Below are 27,514 nucleotides of genomic sequence, written 5' to 3'. Positions count from 1 at the left end.
TTATTTCTGCAAATTTGCAAATTGCAAATTGGTCATCTATATCAAACCTGGAATTTTGTTTATTTAGGTAACCATTTTGGGAATTTCATGATTTAACTATTATTTTTCTATCTTTTTCTCATCATAAAACCCTAAATATTGTGAATATAATTGACATATATAAATATAAATATGCAGGCTATCAACCTATCATGTTTCGTCATACGGAGCACGGGATTAGGACCCGAATAAAAAATTAAAGTTGCTCTACTCATTTTTTTTTCTCATTCATTCTTTCTCCCTCCATAAATAAAAATGTGTATGAAAATAAAATACTTTTTAAATATTTATTATCTTTAATTGATTTTAGCTTATGCCAAAAAAATTAATTTTAAAATTTTTTTATCTATATAATTAAGTTACTTTTATTTGATATATAAAATAATGGGGAGTAGTAAATTAAATCCTGGCAAGGAAAACCATAATAAACTGGCTTAGAACTCAAATAATTGATGGGGAAAAATTAGGAAGAATCCCATAAAAAAAGTTTAAATTATTAAATGTCAAATAAGAAATTTCAACAAAAATTTATTGTTATTAGCTAATTAAGTATTTTTAAAATTAAATAAAATATTATTATCAAACTTAATTTGAAATCTGTAATTTTGAACTTATTTTATAAAATTTTCTCAAAAATTAAAAGACTAAATTGAAATATCCAAATAGACGAAGAGATGAAAAATGATAACGAACCAAAAATAAAGAGAGGATGACCCCCCCCCCCCAGCCCAGGCGGCCAGGCCCCAGGTAGGAAGAGAAAGTACGATAAGTGCTTACCAAAAACAGAAAGAGAAAGTACGAGTTGGCCCAAAAAAAAAAGATAGAGAGAGAACGCTTCGGAGAAGACGGAAAGGAAACGTACATATACAGTTGCACGTTGGAGGCTCAATCACTATTTCCAATTTTCCATTTCGAATCTACAGAACATTTGGATTTGGATACCACGATGCCAAAAAAATGGAGAGTAGAACTCATATCGTCATTATCCTTGCTGGGACTGTGAACGAGTGTCATTCCATATCGATGAATTCAAACTTGGAACCCTAAATGGCTTTCCATTCATCTCCAATTATGGTTTATTGATTTCCGATCAGGGAACTCGCAGCATTATCCTCCACCAAACTGCAATAACCGACGAAATTCTGCATAGGAATCTGCTTTTTCTTGTTCGCCACGAAGATCCATTCGCGCCCTTTACCCAGTCGGAGTTCCCACTCACTGGGGACTGGGGAAATTCGGCATTGTCTTTGCGAAGTAAGGGTTTCTCTTAGTAATGGCGACTTCCAGCTGGCGTGACACCTACAGGGGGATGTCATCCGATAATGTGAAGGGTCTTTGTCTTGCTCTGTCGTCTAGCTTCTTCATTGGTGCCAGTTTCATTGTGAAAAAGAAAGGCTTGAAGAAGGCTGCTTCTTGCGGAGTACGGGCAGGTTCTTCTTTTCCCCCTCGAATTTTTAATTAATTATGGGTTTTGATTGTGTAATTCTTGGAATAATTTAAGAAGTGTGGGTTTAGTTCAGCGATGATATAATGGGGTTTGGCGGGTTAGGGTGCGAATTCAATTGATCAATTGAGATTCGTTCTGCTGTTAGGCCTGAGCATCAATTGGATCGAAATGGGTATGAAGATCATATTATCGTATCATTTACGTGATAAATTTGATCTCGTATGGATGCTTATCCTTCCTTAGTAGGTACTTGGAATATTCGCTTAGATTTGTAATATAGTTGTTTGACGAGCCTTTTCTTTTCATAAAATATTTGCTTTTAAGGACCAGAGTTTAACTGTTAGTTATGGTCAAGTCATCTCAGACCCAGAAGGCTTGAGATGCCATTAAGAACCTCAGACTCAAAACTAGCGTAGTGCTTTGACGTGTCTTTTCTTTTTGTCTGTTTTTCCATAAAAGCTTTGAGGTACCATTAAGGACCAGGGTAAGGTAGTCAAAGGTGAAAGGCATCCTCAAGGCAAAAATTATAAAAAGTTATGACTGTGAGCAAGGAAAAAAAAAAAAATATCAGCCACGTCAATCCTCAATGATATATGCACTCCTCAAGTTCTAAACATTCTCTAAAGACAAAAAAGTAATCTAAAAGCCTATCAACTACCATATTAGTTGTCTGAATCGAAACTTTCAGATTCAGCCCACCAATGTCAACACTTTCTCCTCCTACTTCATTGGATTTATTACTTCCAATCTATTCCTGTCTTGTCTGTATCAGCCTCTAGTTCCTCAATGTTGGCAATTGATGTTGAACTCGAACCCTTTGATTTAGATGAGCTTGTTCCTTATCGCTTCTCCAATACATGCTGCCCTTGCCGCATCCTCATGTTATCACCAAAAACAAGTTCATCTACACCATCCTTATCAATTAACAACATTGGATCAGATTTTAATGTGTAGTTATTCGTCACTGTGGAATCATCTCAGACTTGGAAGCTCATTTGTCAGTTTTGCTCCCTTGCCACATGTTTCTGGGCTTTTGTTGTGATAGATGACAGGAATGCATTGAAAATAAAATTGTGGATCTGGAATTTTTTTCAACTTTTAGATGTAATCTGAGCTCACCACCACCACCACAAGTAGTCTCACCTACTGAATGGGGACAGCATGTTCAGAGCTGACCAAAATCTGAAGTTTGAGTAAATGTGTTGTTTTGTTGATTTTTCTTTAGTTTTTTAATGCTGCATTAACTACTTCATCGTTAGACCTTTTGTTTTTGTCAAGCCTAGCATATATTTGTGCTCATGTAGTTGAACCGAATAATGGAGTTTGACTAGACCTTTATGTTGATGTTAAATAAGTCTGCACAAACAATAATGTTGTAAAGGCAATAGGGATGCCTTGTTCTCTGTGGAGCAGCTTTCATTTACCTTGAGTTTGTAATTGTGTTTCACAACTCGCAAGTGTCTGAGCTTACTACAGGAATGGATGTTGTTTAGTGCATGTTTCCCTTGTATTGTCTACACCATTTCTGTGATAGATCAAGGTTGATGGTGACTAACTTTTTCGATGATTGGCAGGAAACGGAGGCTACTCTTACTTGTATGAGCCTCTTTGGTGGGTGGGCATGATAACAAGTGAGTTATATTTGATTATGCTTTTTCATGGATTGATTACTGGATCAAATTTGGACTTTGTTTGTATTAATTCTTTAGATGTCATGGGTTTGAGTGCTTTTGAATTCTAGCAAGTCAAGTCACATTTAGCTGGTTCATTTTTGTGATTTGCATTTCTATGTGCTTTAAAAATCAAAACATTAGAAGGTAATTTTGAAACCCAACAAAATCCCTATGTGCTTGGGAAACTCATAAGAACAAGATTAAGAATTGATTGGATTGTGGAAGAGCTCAAATTATTAAGCAAAGGAGAAGCTAATTAATTAAGGTTCCTTGGAGAGAGCAAGGAGGAAATCATGAATGCTTATGTATAACTCAATAGTAGAATGGTAGGTAATATAATTATAAAATATTATTGTAATGGCAATACTTATTGACTTATGTTCTTAGTTTTTCATTGATTTGTTATATCCAGTGCTTCCGTGGTATCGGCTTTGAGCAAGTCACTACTTCATAGTTATTCTAAAAGTAGGGAAAGTAACGTAGATCATCAACTTTAAAAGAAAATTTTAGCCTGCAAAGAACCTTTAGAAATCCAGAGCATTATTCTAACAAGCGTTTGTAATTCAAACAGTGATTGTCGGAGAGATAGCTAATTTTGCAGCTTACGCATTCGCTCCAGCTATATTGGTCACCCCACTTGGTGCTCTGAGCATCATTATCAGGCATGCCAAAATTGAGCTTTTATTTATTCTTGACTTTTTGGTGTAGTTGCTGACGTCCGATACTGTCTTGCAGTGCTGCACTTGCTCATGTTATTTTACAGGAGAAGCTACATTTGTTTGGAATCCTTGGCTGTATCCTGTGTGTTGTGGGTTCAACAACAATTGTTCTACACGCACCTCAAGAGAGTGAAATCACATCAGTGACACAAGTTTGGGATCTTGCTATGGATCCAGGTAGTCAGATTTATGGCTGAGACTCTATCTTTATCCAAAATATCACACTGGATTTTCCTTTCTAATCAGGGGCCTGTAATTTTTCTTTTGGCAGCATTTATCTTATATGCAGCTTTGGTTCTAATAGCTGTCTTCATTCTCATCGTCTACTTTATTCCACTCTATGGCCAGACACACATAATGGTCTATATCGGTGTTTGTTCCCTTGTAGGTTCTCTGTCGGTATGTCACATTATCGTCTGATTGTTAACTTTCTAGTTGTCTTACCTTTCCCTTATTATGCCCTTTTCTGAGTGATTTATTCTAAAGTTATCATTTGATAGGTCATGAGTGTAAAGGCACTTGGAATTGCCTTGAAGTTAACTCTCTCAGGGATGAATCAACTTTTTTATCCCCAAACTTGGGCATTCACACTGGTTGTAATTGTTTGTGTTCTTACCCAAATGAATTATCTAAATAAGGTAACCTGCCTGTTATTCCTTGTTTTCTTGTTAGTTTCCTGAATTCTCATTTTCAAATTCCTTAGTGCCCTTGGAAATGGCTCGTTTAGCTTTCCATATAAAGATGTGAATGTGTACAGTATCACGTGTTTTCATGTTTATGCCTATTATTCCCCTGCTCTTGATTTCAGCACCTCACGTCATATATTGTTAAGAAGATAAAATTGTGCAGTTGAAGTATAATATTCATCTAACTTGTTCGTGGCATGCTTTTTGAATGGCAATTTTCATAAAAAGCCTTTAAGCATATTGGTATGGTTCATGACCTTTGGTCATTTTTGTAACTCTGTGACTCGTGGGTGTTGTTCATCTTTTTTCTGTTGAAATTTGGTGGTGGAGGACTTATGTGCCTTACTATCATCCAATGTATAAAGTATGGAAAGATGAGAGAGAACGGAGTAGTTATCTATTTTGACATGATAAACAGAAATTACAATGTGTTGGTAAAACATTGATGATAAAATGAAGAAGTGGGAAGTTTAAGTAAGAAAACGAGAAAATTTTGACATGGCTGTTTGTCCCTGTCCTAAAACTTCTGTTTATTTATTTATTTGTTATCTTTTCACGCTTTTAGAAAACCCTCTCAGCTCTAAAAATATGTTTTTAATTTTCACCTATGTGGCAAGAAGGCTGTTGTGTGTAATTGCCAATGGGGCTGCATAGGTGCAGTTTCCTTAGTTTCGGCCTGCTACTAAGAGTGGGTTATACAAGTAAAAATATAACTTATGCTAAACTCCTAATTCATACAAGATACTAAGGAAATGAAAATAATTTTCGCAGGATCATGAGGTGAGTGTATCAAAAACTAAGAACTACTGATGTGTAATTTTATTTTTTTTCAAATGGGGGGAAATGCAATTGAAAGGGAGGTGGAATTCTTCTGTAGCCTTTTGGAAGGTCTCTGCGACAGAGAATTGAATTCTTAAAATCTGCTTGTTTTACATAAACGAATTTAGGTTCTGTGCATGTTGCAGCGTCTCAGGAACAAATCGCATTGTCTATGAGTTATGAATAATGTTGTTTGCTATAAATTTGATATTATGTATTGACATATTGATGATTGTTCATGAGGGAGAATAGCAATTTTGAGTACTCACGGTTGCTCTATCTGGATTAAGTAGTGGATCAAAACTGAAATGAAATCCTAATGAAGATTCGAATGACTTGAAGGATGGTAATCAATAGAGAGAAGACCTGGGGCAGCAGTTGTAATGAATGGTTTGATAATTTGAATGCAGATAAGGCAGCTAGTATTTGTTTAAATGGTTAAAGCAATAGTCAGACGGCCTTTAAGGTTGAGATGAGCATGGAAAAACACATTCTACCCTTCTCTACTGTTAGTGGGTCATCTAATTTCCCCATCACTTTTCCATTTGCTCCTCACTTGGTCCTCATACAAGTCTTTTCAGGAATGAATATTCAACTGGTCATATGAGAACAAGTTCATAGTCTTGATGCCTTTAAACTTGATTAAAGATTTGTGTGGCTTTGGATTAGTTTGCTGCTGCTTTCATTTACATGTATTCACCTCTTTATAGTTATTTGGTCTTTGTCAAGTGCTTGTGGTTCTATTATTCATATGATAATTATTCTAATGTTTCTGCAATTTAGGCACTGGATACTTTCAATACAGCAGTGGTATCTCCCATATATTACGTTATGTTCACATCGTTAACCATTTTGGCTAGCATTATCATGTTTAAGGTAAGGTCACTTGGCTAATTGATACTGTTGGATGCCTTCCTCGCTTTATTTCAAGTCTCTGATGATTGTGTTCAGAATTCAGATTATCTGGATTCACTGTCCGATATAATCTATTTGTTGAACAGTTGAGGCTCATTGCCAGTAATTGTAGTTTACCTTTAGTATCTTGTGAAGGAAAGGAGACGACAATGGAGTAAACTTCTTCCTTAATCATATTCGGTATGTACAGGAGTGATTATATACAGAATGAATACAACAGGCCTATTAAAGAGGGGCCGAGAATCAAGCTACTGTAATCTGGAAACAATTTGAAATTTAAACTCCTATAATAATGGCATATCAAATCTCCTTAATCACCGTGATTTCCTACACTCCCCCTCAAGTTGGATCATAAATGTCAGTCATGTCCAACTTGCCAACAAGGTATTCAAATTTGTCTTTGGCTAACCCCTTTGTGAGTAAATCTGCTGTTTGTTCCCTTGAGGGAATGTATCTCAGATCAATTGTTCCTCCATCAATTTTTTCCCTTATGAAATGTCTATCTATCTCCACATGCTTTGTTCGATCGTGCTGAACTGGGTTGTGTGAGATGTTAATGGCGGCCATGCTATCCGAATAGAGTTTAATGGGTAGGTTAACATTCATCCTTAACTCTTCAAGTACCCGTTTCACCCATATACCTTCACAGATTCCAAGAGCTATGGCTCTGAATTCCGCTTCTGCACTACTTCGAGCGACCACACTCTGTTTTTTACTTCGCCATGTGACAAGATTGCCCCAAACAAAGGTGCAATACCCTGAGGTTGATTTTCGGTCATCCTGGTCACCTGCCCAGTCAGCATCTGTAAACATTTCAACCTTCCTCTTATCAGATTTGCTGAATAATAGTCCTCGCCCTGGAGAGCCTTTCAAGTATCGTAGGATCCTATAAACCTCATTAAGGTGTTTCTGTCTCGGATCATGCGAGTGTTGACTCACCATACTAACTGCAAATGCTATGTCTGGACGCGTGTGGGACAGGTAGATCAACTTCCCCACCATGCGTTGATATCTTCCCACATCTACACTTTTTCCCAAGTCTTCTTCATCACTGATCTTGTCAGCTCTGATGGGAGTGTCACTTGGTCTGCAACTAATCATATTAGTTTCCTTTAGGAGATCCAGGATATATTTTCGTTGTGAAATATAAATCCCCTTTTTTGATCTAGCTACTTCCATTCCAAGAAAGTACTTCATCTCTCCTAGGTCTTTAATTTGGAATTCTTGTGCCAGTGCTCCCTTAATTCTATCAATTTCTGTAAGATCATCCCCTGTAAGTACAATGTCATCCACATACACAGCTAGAACTGTGATTTTTGCATGCTGGTGTTTAAAGAATAGGGTATGATCACTTTGGCCCTGAATGTAACCTTGAGTTCTTAGGACTTGAGTGAAGCGATCAAACCATGCACGAGGGGACTGTTTTAGTCCATACAGCGACTTTCTGAGTTTGCAGACTTGCCTTGATGTCCTTCCGGGAAATCCTGGAGGTAACTTCATGTACACTTCTTCTTTCAACTCTCCATTGAGAAAGGCATTTTTGACGTCTAGTTGGTGCAACGACCAATCTAGATTTGCTGCTAGTGACAAGAGGATTCTGACTGTATTTAACTTCGCTACAGGGGCAAAAGTTTCTGTATAATCCAGCCCATACACTTGAGAGAAGCCTTGTGCAACAAGTCTTGCTTTATACCTGTCAAGGGTACCATCGGCTAGATATTTAGGGGTAAACACCCACTTGCAACCAACTGGTTTCTTGCCTTTTGGTAGATCTACTACCTCCCATGTTCCATTTCTTTTCAAAGCCTCCATTTCCTCTATAACTGCTTGCCTCCATTCAGGAATGGCGAGTGCTTCATCTATGTTATTTGGAACTTTGACACTGTCGAGATGAGAGATAAAGGCATGATACTTCGAGGAAAGTGCTTTATATGAAACAAATCTTTCGATTGGATGCCTTGTTCTAGGCTGTTTCCTCACTGCAATAGGCAAATCAAGATCAACTTTCTCATTACTACTATGTGGCTCCTCATCATTAGCTACCTCTTGCCTTTTTTCCAGGTCTGCCTCCGGTTCTGCTTCTTGGCGCATACGGGGTGCCTGAGGGACTTCACTTATCTTGTTTTTCCTTGTATAGAATTTTACAGCTTTGGTAGTGTCTCCCCCTGGATTAGATTTTCCTGTATCACTAGGCACTTCCTCTTTTTCGTGTTCCTCAGGTGTGGGGTTGTCAAGTAAGGTTTCTAAAGGCAATTTGGACATGAGTTGGGGTTCCAGTTCCAGCTGTAGATCAGGTATAATGGGGATACTGGTGGTGTCACTTTTGTCATTCAATTCGCTCCAATTCTCCCCCTGAATTGAATGTTTAGGATAGTAGGGAATGGTTTCATGGAAACTGACATCACAAGTGACAAAGAGGCGTTTTGTTGCTGGATCATAACACTTGTATCCCTTTTGAGAGGCAGAGTAACCGAGAAAGATACAGCGTAGGGCCTTAGGGTCAAGTTTGTTTGAGTGATGAAGGTGAACATAAGTAGTGCAACCAAATACTCTCAAGGGTAAGGTGTTTGCTAGGTATGGAATTTGGTAGTGATCATGTAGGACTTGTAAAGGTGTGCGAAAAGACAGGGGTTTGCTGGGCATTCTATTTATGAGGAATGTGGCTGTGAGAACAGCATCACTCCAGTAGTATTTTGGGACATTAGTACTGAACATAAGTGCCCTAGCAGTTTCAAGAATGTGCCTGTTTTTTCGTTCTGCGATACCGTTCTGTTGAGGACTATAAGGGCAGGAGCTTTTATGGGAAATGCCGTGATCTTTTAGGAAAGTAGTGAGGCTCTTATTGAAGTACTCTGTGCCATTGTCAGTGTGAAGAGTTTTGATGGTGGTTTGAAACTGGGTTTGGATCATATGGTAGAAATCTATGAAAGTTTGATAGACCTCAGTTTTATCTTTAAGTAAGAAAACCCAACTGACCCGTGTGTGATCATCGATAAATGAGACAAACCATTTTGAATGAGTGCGATTGGACACACGTGAGGGACCCCACAAGTCACTATGGATAGTTGCAAAAGGTGTGGAAGCCTGATAAGGAACCCGTTGAAAAGAGGTTCGATGATGTTTGGCCAATTCACAAGAGTCACAACAAAAATTAGTGCAATCTTTATTTGAGCAAATTGAGGGAAACATTTGAGACATGTAATGAATATTTGGATGTCCTAAACGTTTGTGCCATAACTCCAATTCACTAGTCCTAGGGAGAGACACTTTATTACAAAACTTAACATGCTGATCATTACTTTCATCTAAGTAGTAAAGTCCATCAAACACCTTCGCAGTGCCAATCGTCATCCCCGTGAGCAGATCCTGAAATACACAATGAGTAGCAAAGAAATTAGCGTTACACCGTTCATCCCTTGCTAATTGGCTAACAGATATTAAGTTACATTTCAAATTTGGGACATGAAGTACACAGCGAAGCGTTAAAGTGGCAGAAATTTTAACACTTCCAATGCCAACTACTAGAGAATCAGAAGCATCAGCAATCTTAACAGTGAGTCGAGTCTTAGCGGGAGTGTAAGAAGAAAATAACGAAGCATCATCTGTCATATGGTCGGAAGCCCCTGAGTCTATTATCCAGCAATTACCAGTACTCATACCTTTAATGGTTGCCAATGCTTTGAAGAAATTACCTCGTTTGACCACCGTAGCAGTAGGCTGTTTCTGAGATTGTTGATTATTCTGCATAGTGGTAAGCATTTCCAGAATTTTGTTGAGTGGGTCACTGTTTTGGATTGACGAGGAGGTACTTGGTTCATCAGTCCTTGAAGCTTCTGCCACAAAACCACGGCCCCTACCCTTCTTGGGCTTCCAATCAGGTGGCTTCCCATGTAAATCCCAGCAGGTTTCCTTAGTGTGTCCTGTCTTTTTGCAGTGTTCACAAATGGGGCGATTCTTGCCATGTCGTTGTTCAACAAAGCGGGCAGCAAGGGCAGATACCTCGGTGGCACTATTTCTGGGTGCTGGGTCTCCCGTGAGCATGACCTTCCTCCGTGAGTCTTCTCTGCGTAGTATTGCGAATCCTTCACGGACTGATGGCAGTGGTTCTTGGCTTAGAATCCGTCCCCTAATATCATCAAATGCTGAATTTAGTCCAGCGAGTAGTTCAAACAAGCGCTCCTCCTCAACTTTCTTTCTGTGACTAGTGGCATCCTCTGCGCACCGCCACTTTTCTTCACTGATTAAGTCTAATTCCTGCCATAAAGAAACCTTTTCCAGGTAGTATTCATTCAGGCTACGGGAGTCTTGCCTCAACTGCCACAGCTTGGTCTTTATTTCGAATATTTGGGCAGCACTTTGACCGTCCCCGTACGCTTCTCTCGCGGCTTCCCAGATGTCTCGTGCAGTCGGTAAGAACATGAAGCTCTTCTTCACCGTGGGAATCATCGCATTCACCAACCAGGAGGACACTAATGCATTTTCGGATCTCCAGCTCCTCAATGCGTTGACATCAGACGGTGGAGGAGGAGCTGTCTCGCCGGTGACGTGTCCAAGCCTGCCACGACCGTCGAGTGCGAGGCGCATGGATTGAGCCCACTCTCGGTAATTCTCTCCCGAGAGTTTTTCTGGAACAATGAGTACCGCCGAGCCTTCAAACCCAGCAGCGACGAGGCGCGAGGCGCCATTTGCGGAGGAATCGCCAGTTGCCTGAGCCGATTTTTTGGGTATCGTCTCTGGCTGCGTGTTCGACTCCATCTCAGTGTCGGAAGATTCAGATGTCGCCCCCCCTTGCTCTGATACCATGAAGGAAAGGAGACGACAATGGAGTAAACTTCTTCCTTAATCATATTCGGTATGTACAGGAGTGATTATATACAGAATGAATACAACAGGCCTATTAAAGAGGGGCCGAGAATCAAGCTACTGTAATCTGGAAACAATTTGAAATTTAAACTCCTATAATAATGGCATATCAAATCTCCTTAATCACCGTGATTTCCTACATCTTGTTTGTGCATTTTACATTTTTTTAAATGTTGGTCTTACTGTTCTTTTAAATATTAACTAGTGTATCCTAAATTGTAATTGCAGAAGACAAAGCAATAGTAAATATAGAGATTAAGGGAGACAAATTAAAATTTATTGTTGTTTGTATGTCTTCACCTGTTTCTTGAAATGGGCACTCTAGTCACTCCTTGGAATCATGTGCAAATTATCAACCATATTCTTTTATGCCTTGTCTGGTATCATAGAAAGGGAAGGAAAAGAGAGTCGATGGGTTATCTTACACTTGATATGATAGGATGAAAAGGCAGAGAAAATTCCCTTTGTTTGGGTTTCATGATGGGGAAGGTAAGAAAACAATATACGAAGGACCAAATTTACAAATTATTTATTAAAAAAGCCCTCTAATTTACCAGTCAAACTGAGTATTTGCCATTTGCTTAACACAAATTTACTACTACAAAGATATTTAACACTATCACTCAGACAACACAAATTTACAAGTAGAACAACGAATATTTACCATTAGTGGTCCTTTAAGGGTAAAAGATTTTTAAATTTGGTTCTTAGGCATATTTCTCCCAATAATATATATATATAGATGTCAAATTACCTTATGATAAGATTTTTATTTTTTTCATTTTTCTTTATAATTCAATTATGCTTTCTTTTCTATTTATCTTAAATTATTTGTGAGGTTGACAGTAAAAATTCTGTCTCTCCTTTCCTTCCCATCTTGGATAGATTACGTGCAGTGCAAAATTTATGCCGCACTCAGCTTTTTCCCATTCCCAATTCTTTCGTTTCTTTCTTTGAAAAATACAGACCTATGAAAGAAAACCCCAATCCCCAAAATCCTTTCTTTTCCTACCCCTTCCTCCTTAACAGGACATTAGTGTTCAAGGTGACGTGAAAGACCATTTTCTTCAAGCTGGCCGTTGCTTTTTGATGTTGTGAGAAACCATACCTTGGGTTGGAACAACAAAAACAATAATAATTGGTATCTTATCAAGTGAGGTTTACCATATAGACTGCATGACCCTAAAGCTAATCATATGTATGTCATTTACTGTGACAGTTCGTTCTATAATTTTCTGAAATGCATTCAGTCTCCCTCTATGTCTTTTCAATGGGGTAAAGACCATCTACTCAACTCTCTACAATGGCACCCTTAGCGGCCTTCTTTTCACATGCTTAAATCACTTCAGTCTTTTTTAGAGTGATATCTACGCAGCCCATATTCACCTTCTATTTGTGATGTCATGATATTGATCCCTGATTTACTTATTAATTCGATTCAGGACTGGGATAGGCAAAGTCCAACGCAAGTTGTCACAGAGATATGCGGGTTTGTGACAATCCTTTCAGGAACTTTTCTTCTTCACAAAACTAAGGATATGTCCGATGGTATGCTTTGCTGACTTGGAACCCTTACCTTTAAGCTCAAGAAAGTAGAATAAGTCTCTTGCTTCCATTTTCACTGGCAATACAGAAAGTTTTTTACTGACATCTGTGAGGTGATCATGTGCAGGTTCGCATACATCTTTACCTGTTAGACATCCTAGGCATACTGAAGATGCGCCTTTGATTGAAGGCATCGCCCTTCCTCTCAGACGGCAGAGTTCCTCAAGATCAACGTGACATATTTTTAAACGTTACATTTTTACAATTCTCTCGTGCAAACTCCGGGAAGGAATTTTGCCACGGTCATCGAGAATTTCCCTACCCTGTCAGTTATTTTTCCGGGTACAGTTGGAGGTGGAAGCATCAGACTCTCCTGTCAGTTCTTTTGGCATCCTGATGATCATGTTTTCAGATGCCGCTGCTCTTTACACTCCATGCAGAAAAGAAAGGCCAATGTAATTTCTCTGTAATTGATCTTATAATATAGCGTATCACAGCCAAGTCATGCTAGCTTTGCTCCAATTTTTGAACCGCACAGTGTAGAAATATTATTATCAGTTTTTGCCAATCGCAATCCAAGCAGCCTCCAGTTTGCCCTCTCAACTTGTTCACTTGGAGAGATAGAGACGGGTGATTTGACTTTGGATGCATCCTTCTCGCTTTCAATTTTTTTGGGGGGGGGGGGGGGGGTTATGAAAGAAAAATTATTCTTAAATTTGAAAATTTCCAAGTGGTCATTTAAATAAGTAAAATTCTAGTTTAGGTATAACTGATTAAATTGGAATTTTCAAATTTGTTGAAATGGCTATATTGTTCTTTAAAAGAAACCATCAAGCACCTGTATTAGCCAATTGGTTATTGGAGCTCTGGTGAGAGCTTTGGCGGCCGGCTAATGACTAGATGTCAGAGCTTTGACGGTTGACAATTTTTGAAAAAAATTTCAAGTCCAATAATGCGATTATTAAGTTTAATAATTTTCAAGTCCAATAAGTTTGATATTACTGTTAACAATAAGTTTTTTAGAAATTCAAAAAACTGTATTTTTATAATTTTAGTAATACGGTTAACAAGTTATGTGACAATATTAACAACTTTCATAACACCAGTAATAAAATTTCCTAATGAAGGTTGTATAACAAAAAAATTTTCATTCTTTAGACAATCACTATGGTTATGAGAGTTTTAATATCATAATATAACTTGTTATGAAAACTGTTAATATTGTTACATGACACTTGCAAACCACGTTATTAAAGTTGGAAAAATGTCACTTTTTCAATTTCTTAGAAAACCCGATAGTAATGGCAATACCTTATTAATAACGTTGAAGAATTTGTTAACTACGTTACAAAACTTGAAAATTCCCTATTTACGATGTCATGACTATTCTGTCAAAATGTAAAAAGCTTTTGGATCACATGGTTAATAGCGTTATAAGAGTTGTTAACATCATTATAGAACTTGTTAACACTGCCATTACTAAAGTTGTAAAAATGATTAACTGAAAAACTTGTTGTTAACTGCTATAATGAACTTGTTAATAGCATTAAAAAGCTAGTTAATCATGTTACTGGAATTGAAAAAAATTTCAAAAAAAATAGTTGACAGCCATCGGAACTCTGGTAATTGGTTGTTGGTCAGTCACTGGAGCTCCAGTGACTGGTGGCCATCACGGGTATTAGAGCTCTAGCGATTGACCGACCAATAAAGGCGCTCAATGGTTAAAAAAGGGGTGAATATGGTTATTTTTGTGAATTTGAAAATCTCAATTTGGTTATTTTACTTATTTAAGTGATCATTTGAGAATTTTCAAATTCAAGAATATTTTTTTGTCCTTTTCCCAAACAAAAAAGTAAATGAAATAGAATTGTAAAATTTGTTTGGTAGCGTATGGAATGAAAAGAAGGATGCTTATGATCCAATGCCGGGCCTCGAGCTCAACTAAACATGGCGGATGTTATTCCCACTGGGACAACCTGTTATTAATTTAAAATCTAGCTATCAGCCTTTTCATGAGAATATGATTCACACAAGAAAAGACAAACCAAATGCAGAGAAGAGAATGGTATTCTGATTGCTGGGATTTAGGAATTAGATCTGAAGAAATTTCATTTTTATTTAGATAATGCCGTAAATTTTAGATCATGTACAGCATATGCAATTAGTTTCTTTACATATCCTGTTTTCTTAATAAAATTATGAATTACTCCTTCAATCTTAAATATAATACCTTTATACTAGTGTTTATAAGGGTATTATATTTAGTATATAAGAGTCTTATATTTAGGACTGAAGGAGTAATTTGCTACATGAGGTAGTTGCCAAAATAAAAAAAAGAAAATTGTCACTTGAGACTGGTTTAGGCGGTAAAAATTAGTTAAAAGTGTAAACAAGGCGCAAGGTTTAAACTCACACAATGAGTTCATTTTTACTTTAAAAATGGTGATCTAATTAATGTATAAAGTTACTTGCCTAATTGTAAGAATAAAAAAGTATTAGTATCAACATACAATATATAATTTATATTAAATTCCTATTTGTATTTCATTGGCTGGTTTTATTTACACAATTACCCCTCAAAAGTACACGTGATATTTACATATAACTCTCGAGGTTTAGTTTGACTGTTAGTAATTTTCCCTTTATTTCATAATATATACTACTCTTATACTTAAGGTAAGACCTATTTAACTAAGTTGATTATATTAAAAAAGTTAGGTTAATTAGTTAATTATAATAAATATGACATGTTTTTTCTAAAATATCCTAATCATTTTCTTAATATCTTCCCCATCTCTCCTACTTAATTATGGTTGTGGAGTGTTACCAGAGTGATTTAAAAAAAATGATAAATATAAAAAATAAAATCTTACATTTATGACTAAAACCAATTCTAAATTGAGTACACGGGAGTATATGACACATACATATATTAAAATTTGTTTAGGCAAAGTCATAAATAAAGACACTAGAAAACTTAAAAATGCACTTTGGGTTTTGAATTCAAAAAATTACTGTTAAGAACCGGATCTTAAATGTGAATTAGCAAATATTATGTAAAAGACCAAATTTTTCTTCTACTAAGAATAACAAGTGTAATATTAAAAATTACAATTTAAATATTCTAAATAATACTATCAAAAAATAAGTAAAGTATTAAAAATTACAAGTTAACATTCCAAACAACAACTTAAGTATTTCAAGTAACATGAGGACAATTTGGTCTTTTACACAATATTTACTGATTTATATTTAGAACTTGGCCTGTGACAGTAATTTTTTGAATTCAATGACTCAAAATGAAATTTTATATTTTTCAGGGCTGTTATTTACGATTTTTCCTCTGCTGGCCAAAAAACTATTTATTTGACAGGGTGGCAAAAGAGAGAATGTTTGTGAGGCAATTGTGAGTCCACGCGCTCCAATAATATCCACCCACACCAACTCCTCTCAATGGGTAGGTTTATGATTAGAGCACGTGAAGCGCGTGGGACTTTGTCTTGGTTTTATTGTGTTCATCATCGGACAGAAAGTGGTCCCCGAAACTTCAATTCCACTGCCACTGTGCCATCCGTGACCACCATCTCACCGCATCCTTCCTCTTTCATCGTCACCGTTCATTTCATCAACAAAAATATGCTCCGTTAAAAATATTATTTTAATTTTTTTTGGGTAAATATATATTTCAAAATTAACTTGCATGTGAAGTGAAAATATATTTCAGATGGCATATATCTGATGTGGCAATCATGAAAATGGCTTTTTCTGTGAGGTTATAAATTCAGTCGAACTTATAATTCTAAGCTACAACATCCAATTTTTAATATAAAAACTAATTTAGCATTTAATTTGATTTTAAATATGATATTTCAATTTATTTTATTTTTCATATTTATCTATTTTTTCAAAATAGCTCTTATAATAGTTATACATGTTAAAATTTTTATTAAATAATTATTCTAACTAATACACATGATTAGTAAGAGTATTTTAAGAAATATAATATTTAATTATTACAAATAACTAATTTAATAAATTTTTTCAATGTATTCAAATTTGTTAGTTAGCTTTTATATTAATACCATATGTTAGTATATTATTAGCACACATTGCTCTCTTTTTTTAAAGAAAAATCATTGGAAAAATAACATAAAAAGAAGTTAAAAATTGTAATATTTCAAGAGCTATGAAACTTGTTATTATCAGCACATTTCTTGTTATTAGTTGTTCAACACTTATTATTATCAATTCACAATTTATTAATAAATAACTTACTATTGTCAGTATATTTCTTGTTATTTACTATTTAACACTTGTAATTACCGATTCACAACATGTTAATAAACTTTTTTATACAAGAGTATTTTTATCATTCAACTACATTTACAAAATACCAAATCAGGCATAACTTTTTTTTTTCTTTTTTGAGATTTTGACCTCTTAAGTATTTGAATTAGAATATGTTAATTTTTAACTTCCTCTTATATTATTTTTCCAAAATCATTAGATTGCTTGCAGAAAAACGAGGCTGTGATTTTTGTGGGGAATATAAAAATATATTTTTGACGTCGACTTGATATGGGACCTCTTTTAGTGAAATTTATCACTGATTATTTATTCAAGCCATCTCGGTTTTTTTTTTTTTGTGGTTAAAAGAGACTTTTGATGCAATTTTTTTATTTACAAAATTAAAACTTGAGACTTTGTTTAAATGAGTTCCGAATCCATTCAAGTTGATGCAGAGCCATCGGTACTAGTTTCAGGTTATGAACAATAATTGTATCAATTTCTTATATTTGTTATGTGAAGTTTTCATTAACATTTAATTATAAATTCATATGAAAAAAAATAAAACATACAGTCATGTATAATTGAAGAGCTTGATATAATAGATATAAAAAAAATTGATCCGGGTATTTTTCTTAGTTTATAATGTATATATATACTCACTCTTTTTTTTTGTTGCAAGATTTATTATATTTAAGATTAATTTTTAGCAAATTTTCTTTTTTTTTTTAAATGAAACTACCTAGTTACCTCTGTTAAGATTTTTTGAGAAAATTTTTATGATTTTATTTTTCTTAATGTTTGATAATTTACTATTGCTATTCTAATTATTATCATCATCATCGTTACTATTAAAATTAAATTACAGATGTGACTATAGAGGCAAAATTTTCTGTTGTATAAAAATTAAAAATTATTGTAGAGTATGTGAAAGTTTAGTTTCGGTGTTATTAATTACTAAAACATATAGTGACATATTAAACTAAAAGATACGGTATCATATGGAGGATTTACTTGACAAACTAAAGTATCATATCATAATATATTTTCTTAAAAAATTGCCAAATGAAACCTAACCTCTTGCTTTTTTGGTTGGCTTTGGTGGTCAATCATGCATTTTAATTTTTTTTTTTAATGCATCTCCCTACAATTTTAAATTGTTGGGATTTATTATTTCAGTATGTCCAAAGTTTAAATTGCGTTAAAAAAAATTTAAAGAAATGGGTTTGCATTATTAACCATTATATATTTTTTCGAGTGAATTAACCATTATTAACATATAGTGTAAGCTCATTATATTTTTCATATATTACTTAAAGTATAAGAAATGAATCCTACTGTTTGTTTTTTCATATATAATAAGATATATGAATTTTGTAAAACATGAATAACGTGATTTTTATATATTTTATGATATATGGAAAAAGTTGTGTAGCTTATACATAATTAATAAGGGCAGGTGAAATTATACAAAAGGGTTCAAAATAATATACGGCACAGAATTGTAGGAGTGTAGCATACTGAAAAAGGAAAATGGAAGAAAGTGATGAAAATTTGCAGAAAAAGAAAAAGGAAAAAAAAAAGAGAAAAAGAAGATTGAAAGATGTGAAATTGACTGTTGAAGTCAACACCAACAGTCCTTTTCCTTGCCGCCCAGCCCGGCCTTGCTCGCAAAGTTATCTTTCTGTAAATTTTGCTTTTGCTTCTATTGTTTTTAGCAAAAAAAGAGAAAGCAAAATTTTTATTTTCTTTTCTAAATCTTTTTGACCTATTTGTAAATGTCAATCAATTAATACAAAATTTAAAATGAATTACCCTTCTGGTCCTTAATATAAGATTTAATTATTAAGTTAATTTTGATCCTAAATATAAAACTTATTTCTCATATTTATCAATTTTTTCTAAATTATCCCTATGATACTCCTTCAATCATAATCAAGTAAGTAAAGGAAGAGAGATATTAAGAAAGATAATTATGATGTTTTAAGAAAAAAAACATGTCATATTTATTATAATTAACTAATTTACCTAACTTTTTTAATTTAATCAAACTAGTTAAATATGTTTTATATTAAATACGGAAGATATCATTGATCTTTTATGCTTTACACGGTATAAAGAGAACCTATCTAGGATATTTATATTTAGGTTACTACTTTTTTTCCCCCTCTAAATTGTAGTACTCTGTGCGTGTTTTTTTGGTATTGTCGTTATTGTTTCCATTTAATCATGAAATATGCATTCTGAAAATTAAATCAAAACTTGATAAATTAACATGAAATTTTTTTTAAAAAAAACATGGTACAATTTAGGGCAAACTGGCAACTATCTATCCGGTTAGATGTAGACATATGCATAAGCATAGATGATGAGAGAAATAAATAAATAAAGTATAAAGTAATAATTGACTGCCAGGCTAATCAGCATTCAATTTTCTTTTTTGGGTCAGAGCTTATAAAAAATCAATTAATAACAAAAAAAAGAGGAAAATTTATAAATAATTTTGGCAATAAATATAAAAAACAACATTAAGCACATTATAATAAGAAAGAAACAGAATGTTAATTAGAGTAGACATGCTGTGTTTGGTCATGCATACTGATATATACCAACTTATTGATGCTATTAAATAATGGATGATGGTTAGTTGTTGATTATAAAATATTAATTAATTCCTTTTGCCAGGAAAATAAATCATCAATTAATTATCAACTACTCCCTTCCATCTTTAATATCAGTGCTGCTTAACTAATATAGATAAATTATGAAGGATAAATAAACTTGTTAATTATAACAAATGTAATTTAGTCTCCCTAAATTGCCCGCATATAACATTAAATTATATATTATTTTATAATTTAGACAAATTAATTTCTAAAAAAATTAATAAACGTGGAAGGTGAAGTGGATTAATATATATCGTCAAATTCTACTCCTAACTAAATTTTATGTAAGGATTTTTTTTTTTTGGACAGATGTGTTAAGGATTAAAGGGATTTTTTTTTGTTCTACTCTCAGCAAACTATAATTTTTATTTCCTCATTAAACAAAATTATTCTCATCAAATCAATCTAAATGTCTCAAGAACATCAGTAACTACTGTGAATAAGTGAAGTATTACCAATATTATTTTCCCTGAGTCAGTAATTACTAGTCAATCATCTTTATTTTGGTATTTGACAATGACAATACAATTGGATTCTTAGTAAAATATGTAACAATTATGTCTGCCATAACAAAAATAAATCACTGATCATCCACAATATTATTTAATATATTATTCATTATTTTCTTGTTTTCCAATTAAAAATCTAAAAATTATTTTTATTTTAAAATTCAATCTTTTTCCATGGTCAGACATATCCCAAGAGGCACTGTAAAAACACAATCAAATTTATGTTTTGGTGGGAAAAAGAAAAACCTAAGACCAGTTTAATAATAATTATTATGTTCAGAGATTCAAGTGATAAAATGAACATGTTTTAAGGGCTAAAAATAGAAGTAATTAATTTAATCAGACAGACAGAAAGGGAAGGAAAGAGGGTGGTCCTTGGGCAAACTAGAATTAGAATGCTCCTGACATGCTTGCTGTGAGTTATCTTCAAAGATAGAAACAATATAAGTGAAAGCCAATAATCAGTACATACTCAGATTCCTTTATTTAACTCTCTAGTTCTCTTCTTAATTTTATAATAATCATGCTTAGTTGGATCCTCACTCTCTAATCACAGCCTTTCTGTGCTCAAAACAGCTCATATATGGAAAGAGAGAAGATTGAAGTATTTTTGCTTATTTTGCCTTATCATCAATAAAAAAATCAATCATTTGTCATTTTTATTTACTGTCACATAAGGCGGAGATAGAGACCTATGTATATATAAAGTGAAGAGAGGTTTGAAATTTTGCTTTCAATATTTTTTTCCCAAATGTTCAATTTCCAACATATATTATACAAAAAAAAAAAAGCCAAAAAAACAAAAAGAAGCAAACTAGAAAATGACAACACCAAGATAAATTTCCTCCTATACAAGCTCTCTCTGCCAGCTACCTGTCAGTCCCTTTGGACCAGATCAAGCTAATAGAATCACAGTACAAAGTTCTCCAAATCAAGCTTAAGAAATCAACTTCCTCAAACCAAAGAGGAAGAAAAATCAATAAACACAAAAAGAAGAAGAAGAAGAAAGACATCACTACCACACATCTAAGAAACTCAGTTCTGAGAGGACCAACATCCATGGAATATTTTTCAAGCACTCATCATCACAAATTCAACTTCAAATAATCTGCAAAAAAACAAACCCAATAAACTCTATACTTCTGGCTTCACAAGTTACAAAAAAATCAACATGAAAGGAGAAAAACCCAGCTGTTATTATATACAGAGATGGTAATTAAGCAAACTAACCAATTGTTTTTTTTTTCTTTTTCGCCCTTGTAAGTCACTGAGAACTACTAGGACCTTCCTCTCCACTATCCGTTGCTTGCTGCTGCTGCTGCTGATGATGGTGTTGGTGCTCCAATGGATGATTTTCCTCAGAATTCATATTCAAACCAGCTCTGGAATAGGCATTCAGAGCAGCCAACATGCCCAGATTAGATTCAGACATACCCAGCCCAAGATGCTGAGATGGTTGTTGTTGCTGCTGCTGATGATGTTGATGAGGCATTATCATGGAACCCAGTTGCAGAGAACCCCCTCTACCTCCACCTCCTTGAAATTCAAGGCCCCCCGGAAGATTGAACCTAGGCATGAATTGCAGGGGCGCCTGTGCGGTGTTGTTTCCAGAACCAGCTTGTGCGGTCGGAAACTGCCACATTTGGGTCTCCGACGACGAACCTGAACCGGAACCCCCGGCGTTCACAGGCAACATCCAGATTGTGCTGCCTGCGCCACTCGCCGGGGCTGGTGCTACCGCCCACATGGTAGCGGCGGCGGGTAGTATGTTCGTAGGACGAAGAAGGCCCGAAGATCCAGCTGCTTCTTGTTGCTTTGGGATTTGTTGCAAATTGTTCTTGAATGTCTTGGGTGAGCTCCCTCCACTCTCGTTTTGTGATTGGCTATCTTCTTTGAACAGATCTTCTCTGAAACGTTTTCGCAAATAGTTATCAGGTGCGTCGCCACCGCCACTCTCCCCGCCGCCTCCGCCTACCGGAATCGCTTCCCCAATCTGGTTGGCAGTCAGTAGATGAGGTTGATTCTGCTGCTGTTGGTGGTGATGGTGAGGGTGAAACCCTAAGAGCGCAGTGTGTTGAAAAGCTTCTTCATAAGGATGATGATGGTGACCATGGGCACTGAGAGCCAACGCGCCGTGAAACGTATGAGGAGCAGACTTCGAAGGCGGGGCCGAGATCGTCGACCCGCTACTCCGAAGCGACACGTTGAGTGTCGAGAAATTTGCCGGAATCGTGCCGGTGCCAGTAGCGGCGATGATCGCCGGCTCCGCTTGCTGCAGCAGCCACTCAATTGTCTCCCCATCGGACTTATGCCCCAATTCCCTCGTCAACTGAAAAACCCTAGCCGCACAAGTCGCCGGCATTCGAATTCTCCGGCCACGTCCATCCACCTTGGTATGCCTATCCTTGGTGGACCTCTTAGGGGGGTTCGCCGGCGGCGTGACCGCCGTGGAAATCGACAAGTGCTGCTGAATTTGAGTCTTCTTCACGGCATCCACAACCCCTCCAGGCCGAGCTGGCGGATGGGCATCAGATCTGGTGGCGATAGCCAAGGAAGCATCAATGAGGTGAGGAGCAGCGGACGCATTAGGACCAGAAGCAGAAGCAGCAGAATTAGGCAAGGCAGTAGAAGCAGAAACAGAAGAAGAATTATTGGATAAGGAAACAGAAGAAGACGAAGCCGAGGAAGACGAGGAAGAAAGGCCAGCTTGGATGGAGATGGAGCCCATGAATGATGAAGAAGAGGCAGAGGAGGAGGAAGAAGGTGAAGGCCTGCCATCAAAACTGGGGACCACAACCTGAGACGACGTCGTGGAGGAGACCTGCTGCTTCTGGCGGTGGTGGTGGTGATGAGTGGATGAGCTGGTTTGCAAATCTGATAGTTCCATTTAGGTGGGGAAGGAGGTGGGGAAGGAGGCCAAAAAAACGGAGGGATTATTAACAATAATATAAATAATAATAATTTTTGGCTTATTATTTGGGGCGAGAAATTCAACGACGACGACGACGATGATGATGCAAGTTCATGGCATAAAAAAAATGGGGTGTCAAGTTCTTTTGTGGGGTTCAGAGATTGACCAGTGTCTGAGAAAGAGAGAGAATGGTGGGGGACCTTTGGGGGAAGAAGGAGGAGGAGGAAAAGGAAGAACTAAGGAGGAGGGAGGAGGAAGGAGGAGGAGCAGGAGGCCGCTCGTGGGGTCTCTGGTAAATATATGATCTCTGTTTCTGCTTCGCCTCCTCACACTCGCTCGTATGCTTTTTCTCTTCTCTTCTCTTCCCTGCTTCAAAAGTCAATGTCTTTATTTGGATTTCTAGTTTCTTGTACGATTTTTTTTATAAAAAAAAACTATATTATAATTTTTTTATTTCATCATAAAATTACTAAAGCATCCCTATTTGAGAAGTTTTTCGTAAATTTAAAAGGATTTGAGTTTTTTTTTAAAAATTACAAAAAAATTGCTATTGAATAGCAAATTTTTATATCAGTATTAGTTATTAGACTAAAAAAAAATAACTATACTCAAAAAACAAATGACAACACATTTTTATAGTAATTTTTAATTTTAAATTTTAAATTTCAACAATTATTTTTTTTTAGAATTTTTCCTTTTTTTCTTCTAATATAACTCTTCTTCAAATTATGTGCAACTTGTCTTTAATTATATATAAATATGTTTTATATTATATATAGTTAGAGATAAATAGCGTGTATTGCATTTAAATTCTTTAAACAAATTTTGGATAACATTGGACAATAAATATTTTACGAGGGGTTTTCCAAGCAATTTTTTCTTTTTTCCTTTTATTTTCATTTAAATTTAAATTTTAAAATATGTGGAATTTATCTGAATAGTTGAAGAAAAATAAAATAAATGGGGAAATAATAAATTAATTTTACAAAACATGATGCTGTTCAATACACAATTTCCTTGATTTGTTTAAGTGGAGGGAGTATTCATTCATATTTTATATTTATTATTTTTTATCTGAAATTACGTAGCATGCCCCAATCAGTTTCTATACTTTTATCAGTAGTTTATATCAGCACACCAGCCCACTGGTGTTTCCCTCGTGTCATTTTTACTGTTTCCATTATTTCCAGGCTGTGCTGTCTCCTGTGTGTCGTTTTTGGTACTATCACTCAATATCCAAATATCCCTTTTTTTGCCAGCCGATATCCATATATCAGTATTTTTTTTTTTTGGATTAAAATGAAATTTTAGTGAGTTGGTCTCGTCAGCTTAGAAAATGCCTCTGGTTCAAAGAGACTTACAGACTACGGCCAACAAAATTCTAACAGGACTCAAATGAGTTATAAGGTGATTTTTTACTACTGGGACCAACTTTTATTAGTCATATATCAATATCTAGGAGATATATAAATATAATATGATAAATCAATGCATTTTGGGCAGCAAAAAAAGTTATTAGATAAATAAATTACTTTAGGGATACATTCTTGCGGATTTTAGTTGGAAAATCCCCAAAAAAATAGTTTTAAAATTTTAAAATCCTAAATCAGGAATGACTAAAAAAATGTGTTGTCGTTTATTTTTCAAATGTTGTCAATAAATTTTAAAATGTAATTTTTTGTTGTTGAGATTTTTCCTTTCCAGTTCAGAAGAATACATTTGAGTTCAGTTTTCCCCTATTCAAAATTAGAAATATATTAATTTGAATAAAAGCAAATACAAATAAATTTAATTTAAAGAGTAATAATAAAAATTTCTTAATAAAATGATGCTTAAATATATTACAATAATAATAATAATAGAATAAATTATGCATAGAGCAAACAAAAATAGTAAACAATAAACAAAAGGGACAATGACAAAAAAAAGAAGATGAAATTTTGTAAATGCCAAATAAGAAATATTAACAAAAATTTATTATCATTTGTAAATTCAGACTTGTCAATACCAAATAAAGTTGTGTTACCAAACCTGATTTAGGATTTATAATTTTCAGCTTCTTTTTATGTGATTCTCTAAATAAACATCACCCAGTTCATAACACAATTTATTCATTATTAGAGTTTTTTAATATTTTAAGTTGGCGATCATTTTGTCCCAGGTCATGAATTCTCACGTTTTTGTAATTAAAAATTAGGTTTTTAATTTGTTGTGTAATTATGCAATTGACCTTCTCACTCTCCTTTGAAAACCAATGGTATTGCCCTTTTCTCGCGTAGAAAGTAGCTTTTCTTAGAAGCAAATTGATGACTTTTAATACTCCTCCAGTCCTTATTATAAGACTCAATTTGACTTTTTATTTGGTCCTAATTATAAGACCCAATCCATTTTGTCTCTTATATTTATGCATTTTTTTCCAAGATAATCCTTCTAATAATGATAGTTTTAGCCAATATACTTAATTAGCAAGGATATTTTAGGAATGACAATACTTATTTATTATAAATAACCAACTTAACTTATTTCCTTAATCTCCTCAAATAAGTCAATTGAGTCTTATAATTAGGACCGGAGGAGTAGTAAAGTAAATCTTAAGTGACGGTAACTAGATGTAAAGTAAGTATTTGAATGACAACAAAAAAAAAGTAAGTATTTGAATTTTACATGCTTTTATTTCTGATTATATTAGTCTCTTGTCTGCTCAAGATAAAATTTTATTGTCAATTTATTAGGAAAGATATTCAAAATTAAAACCAAATCAAGGAAGCATAAGTGTAGCCAGGTAAGAACTCTCATCTCTTGAGTAGATCACTCATTTTTCAATAATATAATTGAAAAGGTTTGTATCTCTGTTGATATTTTAAAAGTCAGACTAAACATTAAATGCAAAAGGTCACTAGCTCTTGATCTTGAAAGCATCGATGTTTATTCAATTTTTAGTTTTGGTCTTTGATCTAATTTTGAGTTCTAATTTAATACTGACTTAATTTTGATCCAATCTAATTCAATTATGAAAATAATTTTCCAGTTTAAATCGAGCTACTAGCAAATCTTATTAATAACCTGATCGATCCATCTTAAACTCTAACTGGTTTATGTTATTGATTGAGGAAATAAGAAGATTTAAATTTGTGTACTGAGATTTATAGGCAAACTATTGTCATTTCCAAAGACCTGTTTAGATTGGTTTATAAACAGTTTTTCAATGATGATTTACAAAATACAAGATAAGTATTTAAGAAAAGTTTTGTTTTGACTTATATGAGACGTATTTAATATGACTCAAATTTCGGAGATGGAAGGATACTAGAAGAGAGAGAATGGATAGCAATTGAAATTTATTCCAACTTCATTTTCGTTAAAATAAAAAATTATCTCCCTTCCTATTTAATTCAAATTGTTCATTTTAAATTTGGTATCTAAAAGCATGTAATTAAAATGCTAAATTTGATCAGGAATAATAATTGAGCCGAGAATATACACCTGTACTCCATGGTCAATAATATTTTTAGTTAAATGGATAAGGATAGGTTAAAGTGAATAATCAGACATTAAAAAATGAGGCTTATTAGCTAAGCTTTATGAATAATTTATTTTGGATAAATAATAAATATATAAGGAAAAAGAAATGGAGAGTGGGACTGGAAAACAGGTGAGCATCAAATAAAAGAATCTAATGCACCTTGACATTTGACAGCTCATCCCCATTCCAACCCAGACTTCAATTTCTATCTGTTTGTTTCTATCTGCTTTTTGTTTTTCTGCAATTACTTAAATACCCCTTCAATTTTTTTTTTAAAAAAAAATCCTAGCTAATAAATTTTTATGCAACCAGCTATGGATAGCTCATATTTAATTTCATTATATCAGATGTGCATGATGTAAAAGAAAATATTTTCAGTCATTATTTTTGCAAAATAATCATCAAAATATTATAATTAAAAAATAAATTCAATTTGCTTACATTTATTTTTAACAATCTAAAATATTGAAAAGAATGAAGAATAGTACACGGAGGAGGGGAAAAGTTGATTTGTCCATTCAATTTTCTTACCTTAAAAATATGTATTTAAATTGGCAGAATATAGCTGGCAAAAAAAAAAAACAATTAGTACAAGGTAATTTGGTTTATAATTTAAAAAAATTAGAAGTTCAATAAAATTTCAATAGAATCTATTTAGGAAAAAATTCTGAAAATTTCTTCATTGCAAAATTTTTGTTAACAAAAGGCATGCAAAATTTGTTCACAGTCCTAATTATAATTTATTTTTAGTAAATGCAATTTTTTTAATTGTGTAAGATTTGTCTTCCGCTATATATAAAAAATAGAACACATTTGCGTACGGATATAGATACGTTAACACACACTTGAAATATAATTACATTTACTGAAAATAAGTTACATCTACTCATAAGGACTTGGGTTCTTATGAAT

At 34.4% G+C, this 27,514-nt stretch overlaps 2 protein-coding genes across 3 annotated transcripts; one reads left to right on the top strand and one right to left on the bottom strand.

Annotated features, from left to right (window-relative positions):
- Positions 1-904: 904 nt before the first annotated feature.
- On the top strand, positions 905-13,280 carry LOC114712848 (probable magnesium transporter NIPA3). Of its 2 annotated transcripts, XM_028897402.1 has the most exons (9): positions 905-1,469; positions 3,061-3,117; positions 3,731-3,821; positions 3,895-4,055; positions 4,150-4,277; positions 4,379-4,516; positions 6,167-6,259; positions 12,604-12,709; positions 12,834-13,280. In XM_028897402.1, exons 1-9 carry the CDS (start codon positions 1,313-1,315, stop codon positions 12,941-12,943), a joined length of 1,041 nt encoding a protein of 346 aa, XP_028753235.1. In that variant the 5' UTR covers positions 905-1,312; the 3' UTR covers positions 12,944-13,280. The 2 variants fall into 2 exon arrangements, with proteins under 2 accessions (XP_028753235.1, XP_028753236.1); XM_028897403.1 differs by lacking the exons at positions 12,604-12,709; positions 12,834-13,280 and adding an exon at positions 11,551-11,790.
- Positions 13,281-20,983: 7,703 nt separating this feature from the next.
- Positions 20,984-23,343, bottom strand: LOC114712852 (transcription factor TCP8-like). Its single transcript, XM_028897414.1, has 2 exons — positions 21,399-23,343; positions 20,984-21,276 (listed from the first exon to the last, which is right to left on the bottom strand). The coding sequence occupies exon 1, from the start codon at positions 23,053-23,055 to the stop codon at positions 21,433-21,435; it is 1,623 nt and encodes a 540-aa protein (XP_028753247.1). The 5' UTR covers positions 23,056-23,343; the 3' UTR covers positions 20,984-21,276; positions 21,399-21,432.
- Positions 23,344-27,514: the final 4,171 nt, after the last annotated feature.

This window comes from Neltuma alba, unplaced genomic scaffold, assembly GCF_004799145.2.
Source record: "Neltuma alba isolate B1F8T4 unplaced genomic scaffold, ASM479914v2 tig00011398_pilon, whole genome shotgun sequence".
NCBI lineage: Eukaryota > Viridiplantae > Streptophyta > Magnoliopsida > Fabales > Fabaceae > Neltuma > Neltuma alba.
The sequence above is the reverse complement of the archived record's forward strand: the minus strand, read 5'-3'. Positions and strand labels throughout refer to the sequence as shown.